General features: G+C 38.6%; 1 protein-coding gene across 1 annotated transcript in view; it reads right to left on the bottom strand.

Annotated features, from left to right (window-relative positions):
* Positions 1–16,756, bottom strand: part of LOC114138602 (contactin-associated protein-like 4) — a 45,982-nt gene that overhangs the window by 27,446 nt on the left and 1,780 nt on the right. Inside the window, exons 2-5 of the mRNA XM_028007978.1 lie at positions 11,971–12,081; positions 7,103–7,296; positions 2,144–2,291; positions 888–1,091 (exon numbers count right to left, since the gene is read on the bottom strand). Of these exons, the coding sequence (XP_027863779.1) occupies positions 888–1,091; positions 2,144–2,291; positions 7,103–7,296; positions 11,971–12,081 (657 nt within the window). The remainder of the gene's footprint in view (positions 1–887; positions 1,092–2,143; positions 2,292–7,102; positions 7,297–11,970; positions 12,082–16,756) is intronic.

Here is a 16,756-nt window from a genome sequence, read left to right as displayed (position 1 = left end):
TACCATTCAGCAACAACTAGAATGAGTCATGACCTTTAACCCTTTGCTTCAATAGGAGAGTTTTTTTTTCTTCATATTTTCATCTGATTATCTGGTTCTAATGAAAGAGAAACGATCAAAGGTGCTAAATAAAATGCAACAATGTCATTATTGTGAGCTACATTGTGCTTTTTTTATTTAGCAGCTTTGAAATGTTTTGATTTGTTTGTGCTGAAAATGAAGTGAAAATCCAACAAAAACACAAACGTTTATTTGCAACCGCACTAATCACAGTGCCAAAATGAAACCCCAAATATGTGTACGTGAGCCTCTGATATATGCTGAGGCATTTTGATAAATGTGCATTACTGCATCCACTGGATTGTATTTTACATCCTAAATGAGTCTGGAAATCTATTCCGGCAGCCTGGACAGCTCTGGGCAAACAGAGTGGAACGAAGGGACTTCTATTGGAGCTTCTGAAGGCTGCTGAGGCTAAATGAGTGACCTCAATGGGTTAGCTGAAGCAAAACCTGCACTAACTAATGCAAATCTAATGCAGACAAAGGTGCAAATTAGCCAGTTGTTGCCTGTGATGTGATTTTTAAAGTCAGTGAATTGGAATTAGAAAGGCAGGGATTGAGCAATTAAAACTGCTCACAGATGGTTTCCTGAGGTAGACCTGCAGTGTCTGCATTTGCAAGACGGGAGGAAATTGATGAATCACAAACCAGCCAAGCCTCCAATTTGTTTAATTAGAAGACAACCTCTGAATACTTGTCTCATCTGGCTGTAATTGTTATTGGAATGACAATGGAACCAAACAAAACAGCAAAGAAAAAGGTACCTGCTAAGACACACAACTATTGAAGACTTGAGTTTTAACCATCAAGGTGTCGGATTCGTACCTTTTCTGAGGAGCAGCAGAAGTCGTCCGTCCTGTAACTCCAAAGTGAGGCCGAGCTCATTCCGTCCTTCAGCATGAAGCAGAAAGCCAGAGTTTCTCATGGTTTTAAACGTCAGATGGATGGTGTTGGTGGACGTCTGTCTCGGTCTTTGAGTCAGCTTGAAAATAAGGCTGCTGTCGCCGTCAAAGCTCACCGTGTCAGAATCTGAAAAAGGACGATCACAACAGCAGCTGTGTCTCCATCGACCACATAAATGTGCAATTTGACATTTTGAAAATAAATTAGCTTAATGAAAGTGGGACATTAAAAAAAAACTCTTGTTTTTTGATTAAAAGTCTTGGCGCCAGGCTGGTGTTTTCTGTGGCCATATTGAAATTAGTTTATTTCGCAAAACTGAGTCTTTCAACATTAGTGAAATATTAACAAAGTTTTGTGTGCATTTTTTCTTGTCCTTTTTGAGAAATACATGAACAAAATTCACAGCATTGTGTATTTTTTGGAGAGCTCTTCATCTTGAAGTCAAAACGTTTTGACTTCACCAACAAACCTTATAAGTTTGAATTAAGTCTCAAATCTCTAATAACTTTCCTAAGGCCTTACAACATAAACATTTATTAATTATTGTATTCCTTTGAATATTCACTAACAAATCTAACAAACAAGTGTTTTAAAATTCAATCCAGCATGCAAACACTGATAGTCTTCTGAAAATTGATCAAGTTTAATATTTACTCCATTGGAAATATAATCGCTAAAAACATATAGAAAACAGAGATTAAACCCTACTAATGTTGAATTTCTGAATAAATAACAAACTGTCTTTGTTAACACACAAGTTCATCACTGTCTTCATATTGTCTACACCTTCACTATATACAGGGAAATGGGAAATCATTTTTAAATCCACAGTGAGAATTTTGTTCTCAATTATGAATACTAAAAATGTTCAAACACACAGAATGAATTCCAATAAATTAACTGTATTAAATACAAATAAGGCAAATAAATTAGAATGAAAATAACATCTACAGCCTGATTAAGAATTTTGTGAATGAGCCACAAGTTTAAAAGTAACTATTTAAAAAATAGTTATTATTTTTAATCTTAAAAGAGGTTAAACAAATTTTCGACTGATTTAAAAACAGAGGAAAACATACATAAAATCAACATATGAACAAACAGTCACCAGCACTAATGAAGACAGATGAATATTGCAATATGGATGCTTCAGAGTAGAATAGGGGGGGGAAACTGACTGTAAGGACATCCGTAAGCCTCCAGCCTGAGTCCAATCCGACCGTTTGAATTCCAGCGGAGAGGAGCGACGCGGACGAAGCGAGCGATCACAGGGTGCTGCAGGTTGTGCTGGACCACACTGTCTGCATTACTGTTCCCAGGAAAGGCCTGTAAAACAACAACAACGAGAAAGATCTTCATATATCACAACATATAGACGACAACACCACAGCAAAAAGGACTAATAATGTGATGTAGGATATTACTAACTACATATTATGCTAATATGTAGTTAGTAAATGATGTAAGGTGACCTTGCATCCTAAGAAAGATCCCTATTAATAAAATGTATTATTAATATTATCGGTTATCACCTGACTGCAGGTTCAAAAGTGGATTTGGTTGAGAAAGCTTGGATCCTTTTCTTTAGTGCTTGCAGTTCTAGCTTTTCACTTGAGCTTTTAATTATTTATTTATTTGAATATGATTCACCATTATTTTTGATGTAAAGTACTTGATTTACACACGTCCGATATGCAATTAAAATTCAAAAATACTTTATTGATCCCAAAGGGAAATGAAATGTTGTAACTTTTTAATTAAAGAAATACGTAGTGTATTGAAAAGAAATGACATGCTCGTGTTTCAGAAAACAGAAGTTTCAGAAACAGGAGGAGTTTCTTAAAGCGACAGGAGCCCAATTTCAAGACGTTATACGACAAAGTAAATTTTCTTTGAAATCATATTTGATTGTGAGGGACCAGACTCAAACAAGGACAAAAGATGTTCAAAAAATAGAAAAAGTTTCAATTTAATTATTAAAAAATATATAGTTTCCTCCTCCAGGTGGTCTGTAGTTGCAGCACCTCAAACAAAAGAACAAATGTGAGTAAACCATTCAGACAAATATTAACTAAAGTGTGCACCCATTAGAAAATGTGTGTCTAAATAAAATAACTTAAACATACTATAAACTGTAACTAATAAAGAAAAATAAATACTAACACAATGCGATGGTGGTAGGAGTATTCACCACATTGATATACAGCCTATTTTATAACAGCTATTGATTGTGCTATAATATGGCACTGTTTACTTGGAAAACACATCATACTGCCCATTAACACTTCTAAAACAATACTATCAGAGAGAATTAATTTGTTTCTGCATGAAATTGAATTTCATGCTTGTGTGACACCTTGTTCTATGTACAATAAAAGGACTCATCCAGTCCCAAACTCCAGCTACATAGTACTTTCAGCAACAAACCTTCAAGAAAAACAGTATTAAGTAAATTCCACTTTTTACACTTTCAATCACTTACAAGACATACCAGGATTCAGCTGGTTGGCACATTATGTTTGCTTTCCTCTGGTGGTTATACTGGTGAAACTGGTCTGCATGTTCCTCTTTCCTACAGTGAAATCTCTCCCGTACTACCAGAAAGCTTAAGTTCAGAAACACTTGGAACAACTGTAATCCCCGTTTTCGGCTCTCATGCTCCTTCACAGGCAATGGGAAATGGAAAGAATGTGAGAAGAGCAGCGAGTCAGAGAAATGCAGCCTTACTGAGCTTAGAAGGAAGTCTTGCAAGAGTTATGACAGACGAGCAGCTCAGCGGGCAACTCCAAGCCTGGAAAGTCGTGATAAACTTTGCAAACCAATATGTGGTGCTTATTAGGAGTTTTAAGGCCCCCCATGAATTTGTTTCAATATGCTGCAGGAAAGATCATCAGGATCTGAAAGCCTAAAGGCTGTCCCTGTTCCTCTCATGTAGTCTTCAGGAGACGCAAGTATTGAGCTCACCTTTCATAGACTTTAAGCTACAAAGTTAATTCAGCGTCAACAACTTTGTGAGGGCGGGGGTGCACCGCGCCAAACAGGCTGGGACTGCCTCTGGTATAGCGACATGGACCCCACAGAAATGTGGCGGTTTGCTCATTCACTTACTTCTAAAAAATCCTGTGCAGAATCAACGACCTTTTTCAAACTGTGCTCCCCAGGCTCCCCCTAATGGTCTGGAGGGTAAAGCACATAAATGACCATATATTTGCCCTGACATGAGCTCAAAGTACGATGCGTACAGTTGGCTTATTGGTTGTTTAAAAATAATAATGAATAAATGGCTTAAAACTAGATTACTCAAAAACTGAAGATACTGGCGGAAACAAAACAACATTAATATTGATTAAAATATAACATGGACGAAATGTTATAAGTGAAATAATTTGAAAGTGAAACTGATAATTTCTCATTAAGAAATGATTAACTTAAAACTAGTTCCTATATCTTGCTGAAAGGGTTACTTGTAAGTTAGGTTTGCCTTATTTAAAGTTTTAAATAAGATATTTACACCACAAACTAGACCAGAAATACTTGGAAATGTTTTATGTTTTTGCTGTTTTATTGCAACAACAAAAAAAAAGAACTGTGAAATTTTGGAAAGACTGTGGTTTTCGGTGGGTTTAAATAAAAGTTGGCCCCCAAATGACATTTGCTTCGGGCCTCACATACGTTTGGACCGGCACTGCTTGGAATATCTGAACTGGAATATCAGCTGATATGACTGTTTTATTCACATTAAATGAAACTTTTTTATCAAAAACATCTGATTTAACAAGTGAAGAATCAAAATAAATAGATTTTTTTTTTTATCCTGACAGTTGCTATAGTAAAATCCCAACTCGTTAGATGTTTTGTAGAGGAGAGGGGGTTAAAGAAAGTCAGAGCGGGAAATGTCTGAAGAGAGGTAAAACGTCGGGAAGCAGGCTGGTTTAAAAATACTCCCTCTGAAGCCAGAAATAGACTTTGTACAACCTAATCTAGGTGCAACAGAAGCTTATCGTGCTTTAATTGTGGACGAACTGGAGGTTTGTTGACCACAAAGAAAGAAAAGGAACAACTTTGGAGCAGAAGTTTGTCATCTTTGAAAGAGGGAAACGAAACGGCTGCATCTGCTTCGCCTTCCCAGCTGTGAATGAAAACATTCTCAGCATCTACATCCAAACCGGAGCGAAACGCAGCGGAGATGCCTTGATGGAGTTCCGCTCCAGCTTGGCTGTTTTCCCCCTCAAGTCCAGTTTTCCAGGTGATCTGCCAGGAGGAACCATGGCACGCTGGAGGTGCTGCTTTCTCATCCTCAGCGTCGTTTTTGCGCCCGTCTCTGGCGCACAGCTGTCAGGTACGGATTATTCATCGTGATCAGTGCGACTGTATAAGCAATGAGCAATTTGCCCCGTGAGATTTATTTTGATGTTAACTCATTAAAGTAATTTGCTTTTACGGCGCTGAGCAGCCGCAACATCTGGCTAACATAAACTAAAGAAAAATGCAACTTGGTAATTTATTATTGTTGTTGTTGCAGTCCTATAGTTTAATTGAACACCCAAACTATGAAAGACATCCTCCAATCAGAATTAAGTTGAAAAAACAATACTTTTAAAATAAATCAAACATTTAATCCACTTCTAAATGTAACTTTCCGTGTGTTGGCAGTTTGATGGAAGAAAGTTGAAAAGTTTTTCTGTGATGCATCTCAGTGGAATCAGTGACTCGATGAAAAAGTTGCTGTGATTGGTCAGAATCAGATTTATTCTACTATTAACAGGGGGAAACAATTTTAGCATGAAATTAGTCTGGAAAATGTGTTAAATACAATAATTTGTTCAGCTTAATTATTTGAAAAATGATTTTCATTTATTTTAAATTGTTGTCTCAATCAATCTTGTGTTGCTCATACATTGTGATAGATAGACAGACGAATTTACTTATTAGGGGAAAAAGGTTGTCCAAACAAACCTTGCCCTCGTTAAATTAGGACGTAAATGTGATTAGGTACTTTTTTTGGTTAAATTTTGCCACCAACACATCAGCCTGGTTCTGGTGTTTTTTGCCTCCAGCAAACCACAGCATCAGCCTCTGCCCTCAAATGAAGAAAACATAAAACAGGCCTGAACCTTTTCATGAGTGGCTAGTTTACCAAAGTTACTCCAGAAGAGCATAAACACCTCCTCCAGGCTAGCTTTCTCCAGCTGAATTTCTGCTGGGCCAATCAGCCTGATTGGCAGCTAGCCAGAAGGCGGAGTTGTGAACGATGATGTCAATTTTCTGCGCCGTTTCAGAATTGTAGTCTGCCTGTAGTTTTAGCTGTGGCGGCGAAGAACGTGAACGAAGCCGTTCAGTCCATGTGGGTCAACGTTTCCAGATATTGAAATAACATTAGCAGCCGCCTCGTTCGGCTCGGTACTTCTCTCTTCGCAGTGGAGGATTGTTGTTAACAGCGCATACTACTTCCGTTAACCTTCATGGCGTCCAACAGGCGCATTACATACGTCACGGTCGACCGTTAGCGAACTCAAGGCTTCTCCTTCTTCTTGTTTTCTGTTACGACCGATCGTAAACACAAGGGTTTGTGTCACATTTACCGACTAATATCTTGGTCATCCCAAAAATCTTTGGGGGGATAAAGGAATGTGGAAGCCAAATGGGAACTTTTTGTACCGTTACATTCGTATGCTATCACTGCTTTAGGAGCCAAAGCACCATACTGGCAGTTAATTATGGTGGTGGTGTGATGGTCTTGACCTGCTTTGCTTGGTCAGAACTTGGACGACTTGTTATAACAGATTGAACTGTGAATACGGGATCTTCTTGACATTTTGAATAATGTCAACTTTGTATTAAAAGTGTCATGATTTACTGAATGACACTTTTTGACAACAGTCATAAATATTCATGAACACTTACTCGTGTTTATGACAGGTGTCATGTCATGTTTATGATGGTGTCATTACAGTCTTATTCACAACCAGTCAAATAAATGTTACCAGGATATTTTCATTTCAGGTGAATATATTAAGATATTGTGTTATTTCGTTGTGTTATTTAAGTTGGGTGGTCCATGAGAGTTTGTTAAATGGGTTAAGTGGTCCTCAGCCTGAAAAGGTTTGAGAAAAACTGCTATATAACAATAAACTCACTCCTATGCGTCCTTCCCATCGGTACTGTCTCCAGTTGTGTCCCGTGTCGCTGAACATCAGCTGGTAGGCCGTTTGCCAGTCAGAGCTCCCATAGCGACCTTGCGTAGAAACAGATGTGATTTGCGTCCGCCCACCCAGGTCTACCTCCAACCACTGATATTTGTCTGAGTCCAGAGGAGACCAGCCTCCAGCACCTGCAGCAGAAACAAAAGAGGGAAGAATCTAAGCAAGAGAGAAAAATCTGTTATTTCTCAACACAACGAGTTCAGATGAGGTGGTAAAAGCTGAAAACGTTTGTCCTTCCCATGTACACGTTTACTGTCGTTTCCTCTGCATGAACATGTGAGCATTGTCAGTGGCATATCGGCGAAGGACAGATCTATGAAGCGCTGAGATTCTCCTACAAATTGAATTGAGATGTAGCTGGTTTGTGAACTTTTTCAATACTGAATAATGCGTGTGGCTAATCAAAGGTGAAAGGCAGAAAATGAAACAATATAATTATCTTTATAGGGGCAGTCCTATGTGTTTTCCAATCACATGGTGCCATTTTATAGCACAATCAAGTAGCTATGTTACCCTCATAAGTTATGAAAATGCTGTAAATGTCAAATATGACTTAAAAGAAATTTTACTTTTCAATTTAATGCCTTGAAGTTGGGCCTCTGTCTCTTCCTGAAACTCCGTCTTCAGGAAGTCATCACAACGGCTCCTCTATTGACCCTTCAGTGTTTTTACCAGAGGTGCACTGAGAAGTCGTTCATATCATGAGCTCAGCAGATGCGCAGCTCCACCTGGTGTTTGCTCATTTCTGCTGGCTAGTCTGAAGGAGCTGAGGGGTGGAGCTATGAGAGAGGGGTGCTGTGTGAGGCGGAAGCTTGGAAACTGTAACTCTGAGGAGGAGTTTCATCTCAGAGGCGGGCCTACGTCCACACAGAGCTAAAAGGTTGCCACGGAAATTAAAGGGTCCCAGACACACATGTCACCACCAAGGCAACACAGCAGGTATGTTTTTGATGAAGGAATAACATTATAACATGATGTAAAGGTAGAAAAAAAAGTTGATTTTACATAATAATGCATCTTTAATAACTTTGGCTAAAAATTAGAAGGACTTAGTTCATGTTTTTAATATATATGTTTTAATATATATGTCTATATATAATAGACATAATAAAATAGTATTATGTCTATTATAATATATAGTGTATTATAAGGGCTTTGTATTGCTTATGTATTTAAGTATTTTTTAAATGTTTGCATTTTTATAGTTGGTGTACTATAGGTATTAATCTTCCAATCTTTCAATTACACATAATTATCAGATGATATTTTCAAATTTCCTGCCAACTTTAAGCATTTTTTAACTCAAAAACACGGCGGGTCGCTGGATGAATGACTGACCCAGCGCCCAACCACCAGGCTTAGCAAGTTTTCTGGGGGAAACCTTGCTTACTGATATAAAATCTACATATTTCTGTATGAATGCGTATTTAAAACATTTTTTAAAATGTACATACATTTTTTTGAATGGCCTTAAATGTGTAAAGAAACATGAGATCTTCACTCTGCCATTATTTAATCGGTGTTGAAGATTGAACACTATTCAAAACAAACTATAAAGACATGTCTGCTTTCGTTCCCTTTCTGGTTAAACAGGACACAAATATAAAAGATTATGACTTTGTTGTGTAGTCAAAAGATGATATACTAAAACATTGAGAGAAAATTCTAGACAACTATACCTGTTAGTAACCCGATAACACTAAATTGTATGTCAGCAAGTACATTTAAAACTATTTTACTTCCTGGCATGACAGAATTCCTACTCATGTAGACACAGACATGTAATCAAATCTTACTACTTAATTACTTCTTAAAGTTAACAACTTTTTCTCTTTCCACTTATTTAAGAGTAACTTTGTTTACTTCCATTTGTCTCAACCCGGTGGTCCACTATGTAATAGATTGGTTGATGGTTATCAGCGTGTCTCTGCCCAGTGGATCCTAGTGGTCCACTATTTGGTTTTGATGGTTGTTAGCGCTGAAGCAGACCCAGCAACATTAATCAATGATATTGACTCTTTGAAAGGTTGCTATTACTCCAAGGGCAATCATGTTTCAAGGAAGACCAAGACTATCGTAAATTACCTGCAGCTCAATTGCTATTGTACTATAGAATGAAATTGACATCGCAAAATGACTATTTCGAAGGGTGGAAAAAATGTTGCTTTCCATATTATTGTCAACTAATCTTAAAATAAGAAGTGTTGTCTGTAAAAGGTATTCACCCCGTGATTGTCCTACCCTTTTAATTGCTTTTATAAATCAAAATTTGGCTTATGTGGCAAAAAGAAAGCTCCATCATATCAAAGTTAACTCCTCCAAGTTATTTTAATACCACATTTAAGTAGCTGAGACTTTGGCACAGTTGAGTGATCCAACAGGATACTAACCCTACACGGAAAACTGGATTTCGGATGAAACAGGCTAAAATTAGGCTACTGACATGGTTCTTACATCAGTCCCACTAAAATTCAAAGACTCTCCATTGTCTAAAGGTGCATGCCAGGAAAACATCCAATAAAAATGAACTCTACTCCTTCCACTAAGGATATTTTCAAGATTATTCAGTCCGTTTTTACATTGGTAGAAGTGATTGAAAACCAGAAGTGAGGTGATGGTGGACAGGAAGTAGTTTGTGCCGTCATCAGAGGACGCAAACAAATTAAGTTCTTTAATATCAATTGAATTTGAATGTGATAAACTATTGAGAAAGGTGTATTTTGTACTAGATGAGGGTTTTAACAGATTAGCTTTAAGCTAACTAAAATTTTTGTGATCTCATGGGTTATTTTAGAACATTAGCAGCTTATTAGCACAATGCTAGTTCTTGTTTACTGCACAGTATGGCATAATGCTAATGTGTTGTATACTGTAAGAGCTTAGATAAATCTAAGATTAGATTGATCTAATTTGTGTTAGATACATCTAGCATAACTTTGGTGGTGATATGCTCACAAGGTCTAAATCTGTGATTTAAGTTTGTGATTATTTGAATATTATGCAATACTAGGTACTGCAATTTTGGTTTACTTTGTTGCCAGATTAACTGGTAAATCACCAGGCAATACATAAATAACACCAACAACACCAACTAGTTTATTTCTTTGTAACACATATTATATACTTTATCAATCCCAATGATACGTAACTTCAGAGCGCTTCTGTAGCTGTTCTAGATTGAATCAGGAAAACCATGTTGACTTTATTATTTATCAGTTATCCAAACATGAACCGCAGCACAAATGAGGAACCTTACACCGCCATCTTCCCTCCTTAAAATCAAATCATGAGGAGTTGGCTAATTTGAATCCAAGTGAAGCTCATCACATGGTGTGAGGTGTCATGGTCAGTGGAGCAGAAACAGCAGGGAGATTCTCTGCACAACCACTGCAAACACACTGGGAATTTAAAAGAGCTTGTGTAGTGAAGGATATAATAGGCAGCAATTATTTATTGATATAAAACTCCTAAATGTTACATGTGACAACAGGACTACAAGTGGGTGGGAGGCGTATTTTGCTCAGCACATATCTGAGGGTTTGTCTGTTTTCCCTTAAACAGAAAAAAAATTATCTGTGATCATTTTGGTATTTGATGTCCAACTAAGCCTAAACTATGTTTAATCTCAGCAGGTTCCCTTTCGGCACAGTGCGAGATGTCAGCATCCTGCAGAGCGTAGGAGTATGAGGTTGGCTTGAGGACAGCAACCCACTGAGATGTATCAGTTATCTACATGCATGGCTTTATACAGCACAAGTGAAAGATGTGCAGTGATTTACATCCTGAGTTTGTGCAGCATTATTGATACGTAGCTTCTAAACTCCTGGCAAAATTTTATCCTTTTGCTGCATCTGTGAAGGTATTGAAAAGTCAGTTTGGAAAGGAGTCAGTACTTGGATTACAAGTACTTGAACTTACCTGAAGTTAGTATTTGAATTGAATCCAAAAGTGCATTCAAAGTTTCCACTTTTGTTGGCACTGAGCACTAAAATTTTAGGGTGCCTTCACACCTGACAGTCATTTAGACTCGGTTCATTTAGGGACCTAAATTGCAACATTTGTTACATTTTGGTGTGGTTCGCTTTCACACTGACTGCGCTGCGTCAAATGATCCAAACTAATTGGAAAACCTGTTCCCCTCTGTCGCCACACCAATAACTATTGAAGGAAGAGACACAAAAACCTCCAAAGGTCTGTCAGGAATTATGTTAGCTGCACATTTATGTGCAGGAAAAGCTGCTCCCCGTCTTTCTGCATGTTTGACCTACGTTTTCCCTGCGTACTCCGGCATCGTTCCACAGACCAAAATCATATTACGGAGTGTTCACACCAAACATGTTTTGAGCGTCAGGCGCATCTGGTTTACATTCAAAGTCTATATGAAGGCGTGCCGAGGGACATTGCGGCGCAGCGAGATTTGAACCGTTTGGAACGTTTGACACATCAAGAGCATCCAACGGAAGCTCTTGATGTCTAGACGGCTAGAGCTGACGCGCCCTCGACGCGCCTTCACATAGAGTTTGAACGTAAACCAGACGCGCGAAACGCTAGATGTAGAATGCCAAGCAGTTGCATTCAAAGTACACACACGTCGAACATGAAGTGTCAAACGCATTTGGTGTGAACGCACCATTAGGTTAACTTTTTAGGTATGAGAGTTGTTTGTCCAGTGTGGCTCTATGTTACGATGTTATAGACTAGTTATCAGCGGTGGGCATACTTACTCTAAAGCGCTAATAACTACAGTAATGACCACACCATGATATAATTTACAGTATAACGGCTGCAGCGATGTCACTCACCTTCTCTCCGATTTAATTTAGCAAAACCCGGCCCATGACTGCTGGACAGCTGCGAGGAGCTTCTGAATGACGACGGTGATAAACTCGATACCAGCGGCCTGCGACATGTTTCTGAGAATCACAAAAAAAAAAACATAAACATTAGAAAATGTTTTGCAAAATCACAGTTTCATTGGTGACATTCTAGATAAATAGTCGTTAAATTCGAATACCATTTCTCAAAAGTCACAGCAGGACTCCAACTAACTCCAGGCACATAGAGCTCACGCGTGTTCAGCTCAGTGTTCAGTGGAAGACACCGATCTGGGATTTTGAAAGCCCAATTCTTTATGAATCAAAAATATCAGAACATACCAGTTTCTTTCAAAAGCTTGGTGAACTTGAAAAAAAGAATCCACGTCTCTTCTAAGCCACAGCACATTCACCCTACTTTCTTTAGTAAAGGTCATGACCCCTTGGTGTGGTGGAAAATTTGAAAAATATAGAATCGATTTTGAAGATGTGAGGCAAAAATAGACAGCATGACGTCTTTGTCACAGAGGCAATGTTAATGTGATTTAATAAGGCAAAAACCCAGAGGGGAAAAACTCCAGATAATCTGAAGCAGAAATTTTACTTAATTTGTGTTTCAAAAATGATCTGGCAACTCGTGAAGTGTGCATGCAAGACAAAGGATTATATGTGAGACTCCAGTCATTTTTCTGTTACCTGCTTTTCAAACTTTCCTTCACTAAGCCAGCTGGATGTTCCCATAGTTTCTGCTGGTTTAACATTCACCCTACAGCAACAGCAAACAGAGACCCCTGCTGCGGCCGGGAGACAAAGCTCAAACCTGACCTGCTGAAGTAGTGAGAATCTTACTGACATTTTGCATTTTTGAGCGAAAGGGGAAAGACACCCACCTTTGTTTTGTCACTGTTTAGAATGTGTGTTCTATCTAATTAACACTTTACTTACTTACTAACTCAAACTGCTTATAGAGGTAACTATTTCTAGTGGGTATTGCTCATCTTGAAGACCAGCGCTGGCTCCTTATCCAGCGAGGTGAGACTCCAAGCCCTACATGTTAGGCAACAAGACATATGTCAAGTAAGGGCAGGAATAAATCCGAAGGCTACACCAAAGTAGTTACTTTGTAACTTTGTAACGCGTTACTGACATCACTGGTCGCATATCACAGGTACATCAATTTCCATTCATGGACTGCATCATGTTTTTCCTGTTATGACGACAGATATTTACACACACTGTGTGAAATTGAAATATTTCTTCAATATTTTCACATACAATATTGTTCATTCCTCTATTCCGCTATACGCACCAGTCTTTGTTGCAACAAAATACCCTCACAACATGGTGCTACTACAGAAATGGAAAAGATGTTCCCAGATTTGCTAACTTCCACTGTTTCTCCTCCAAACGTAGTAACTGTCTTCTGACCAAAAACTTCACCTTTGTCTCCAAAAATGAAAATCTTTGTCTTTATTTTAAAAATACAATCTGGCTTTTATCTTGCTTTGACGTAAAAATGTCTTCCTTACTGAATGAGCTCTCGACCCATCATGGTACAAAGAACCGTTTGTTTCCGGAAACAGGATCTTCCTTCCTGAATGGTGTGAAAGCTGGATACCCCAGTTGTGTTTTTACTCATGTAGAACTGAGTGATGATTGTGGCAACCTTCAAGCATTGGGAAAGTTTGTCCAAAAAATGAACCAGACTTCTCTTCTCAAAATGCAACTCATTAACGTTTAGCAAGTAACTCCAGACTCCTTCATGACTGAAGCTAGTTTATCCTCCCGGCTACGTTTAGATTGCCTCGACTTCATCAGCTTCCCTTGTCTGAACACAAATCTTTACAAATGACGCTAACAGCAAAGTCAGAGCCTCTCTTTAGCTTCTTCCAACTTTTTATCTCTGCCAGTGCCACCTCAAGCTCTCGTGTCTCATAAAACATTTATCATCTTCACATTGAAGGCTGTGTGGCTTTGCAGACAGAAATGCAGGACCTATCATCCTCCGCCTGTGTACCAGCTATAATAAGAAGCCATATGGTACGTTTCGGTTTGGTTACAGACAAGATTTGTTTTGCACCGTTTTGTCTTTCCTGGGGGAAAAAAAGACAATTTTGGAAGGAATTTACTGTAAAGTACTTTTTGTTTTTGTTCAATTTTATTGAAAGGTTGGGTGTGCCGTGGTGGCGTAGGGTGGAGCAACCCACGTTTGGAGGCCTTGAGTCCTCGACGCGGGTTCGACTCCCGGACCCGGCGACATTTGCCCCTTTTCCTTCCCCCCTTCCTGTCAGCCTACTTTTGTATAAGGGACACTAGAGCCCACAAAAAGACCCCCTGGAGAATTTATTGAAAGGTTCGGTCGTGCTTTTGTTGACAATTGCAAGGTTATATCTGACAATTTCACATCACATTCAAATTCTCTCCTATCTGCAAAGTGCTTACAGAAGCACACAATGGCATCTAAAACCCTCCATTCAACCTCAGTCAACAAAAGAAGTCTGCACATCATGACGTGACACTTTCTGACATGTTACCATCTTTTATCACTTGATATTTTGTCATATCACAATAAAAATCTTCAGTGTATTTGTCTTACAGAGGCCTGGCAGCCTAGTAATTCCGCTCCCTTTTATTCCGATATCCTTTATAGACTTCAATTGCAGCTAACCAGACACAGGGTTAGGTTATGAACTAAGCTTTGAACAACTCACAGAGCTCTGTAGACTCAGTCGTCAGATAATGGAAACAATATGACAAACTGCAACCCTACCAAAACATCTCAGGTGGGAGAACACGCTACCAGGACAGCTGTTCATTGTGTGAATCATTAGCGTGGGAAGAAGAAAGCCATCGTTGAAAAAAACCCCTAAGAAGTAGAGATGTCAACTATTTTTCAAATTTTAGGTCCCCAATGACTGACAAACATTTCAAAGCCAAATTCACCATGTCTTGGTCACCCTTAACCATAGATTAGTGTAGGTTATGTCCCAGCCTGTACCTTAGACCTAACCAAAGGTCCAACACAGTTAGGCTGATATTACAGCATGAAAATATTAAGTTACCTTTTAATCTTTTAACATTTAAGTCACCATCTAAATATCTAACAAAGTTGATCTAAATAACCCCAATGTAAACCAGAATCAGACTTTATTGACATCATACAGAAGGACGACAAAATTTGTATTAGTGCAGCTCAAAGACAAACAAGCAACATAACAAACGGGTAGACAGATCCCTGAAGCTACAGCCATACGAGGCGCTGCTCTTTCATTAGACGAGAATACATGAAATCAGAAAAACACACATCTCGTATATGCAGCAAAACCAGAGGTCTGTTGTGTACAGACATTTTGGGGGGAGATCGCCAAGTATGAAAAAAAACAAAACACCAGCTGCCTTAGTAGTGTGAGATTTAATACAGGCCACACATGGCAGAATGTTTCAGACGGCTACTTTTTGATTAGAGGAAAAAGAGCAGGCGCTCTATCACCACCTAGTGGCTATCTGACATCCCTGAACACAACAGTTTGCAGACTAAAAAAAATTTCAATACTTTGTGTTGGTCAAGCATATAAAATGTTAATAATACACACAGAGGTTTGTAGCTGCGACATTGTAAAATGTAGAAAACCATATTGAACCATGTACACGTTTGAAAGGCAAGGCACTGAACTTTTACTTTATGAACATCTCTTATGATCTGCGAATGGTTCATTATCTGAACACACACCACAACTTGTGAGCATAAAAACACAATCGCTAACACCTTTTTATCGTGTTCACACACTGCTATTCACTTATCTGAAGATGTCAAGACTCCACTCACATGAGAACACCTCACACACGCCCACACACACGCGTGCACCCCCACCTGCACACACACACACACACAGGCAGAGGTTAGAAAAGCTGTGATATCATCTGTCATTAGCTTGTGATTAGAACACACACTTCACCGACTCCGTATCAGCCGAGAGACGAGATAGCGTTTCAGCGAAGGACTGCGGAGACGGCGAGAAAATAACATCACCACTGTTAAAAGTCAAGAGAGTTGTGTGAGAAGGTAAAACGTCTTTTGAAGCTAATGTCCTGCCTCATAATTATGGTCTGTTTCATCAGAGCAGATATGGGCTTTGGATGTGGCTAGTCTGAGCTAAAAGGCAGAACTTTCTCCACTCAACTATCAACTGCCTTTGTGTGAAAACCAATGTTGTGGAGACCAAATTATCCACACTTTATGGGCCCATGAAGATGTCGCCATGTTGCTACCGACCTCCATGTTTTTTCTACTTCTAAATAGAGGCGGGTGGATTGATTCAAAATGTCAATAATATCCGTACCAAGTCGGGATCAGTATTGGATCCATACTGGTGTAGCGACTTTGATACTGTAGTTTCAGATTCCCTCTTGAAATTGTATTTTATTTTTGTATTGTAGTTTCTAAACTCTCCATCAAAAGAATTTTGTTTCGATTTACCCTCAAATGATCATGTTTTGCACTTGTTTGTGCACTTAAAAGAAACACTCTCAAATCAATTCTTTTTGCTGATAAACTGTCTAAACAAGTTCTTTTTTTTTCTGTCTATAGATATTTAATGAAAATTTAGACATTTTTGGGAAATTCTTCAGCATTATTTTGTCTAGAACAGTCTCTCTACTGACCTCACCCATTGAGTGATACAACTTCGTCACTTTGTTGGTGCTATGACGCTTAAAAAAATGTTAAATTATTAGGTGGATTGTGTACTGCATTAGCTTTCCAAGATAGCATAAA

This window comes from Xiphophorus couchianus, chromosome 22, assembly GCF_001444195.1.
Source record: "Xiphophorus couchianus chromosome 22, X_couchianus-1.0, whole genome shotgun sequence".
In the NCBI taxonomy this organism is placed as follows: Eukaryota; Metazoa; Chordata; class Actinopteri; order Cyprinodontiformes; family Poeciliidae; genus Xiphophorus; species Xiphophorus couchianus.
Note: the sequence above shows the minus strand (reverse complement) of the source record. Positions and strands in the feature narration are given on the sequence as shown.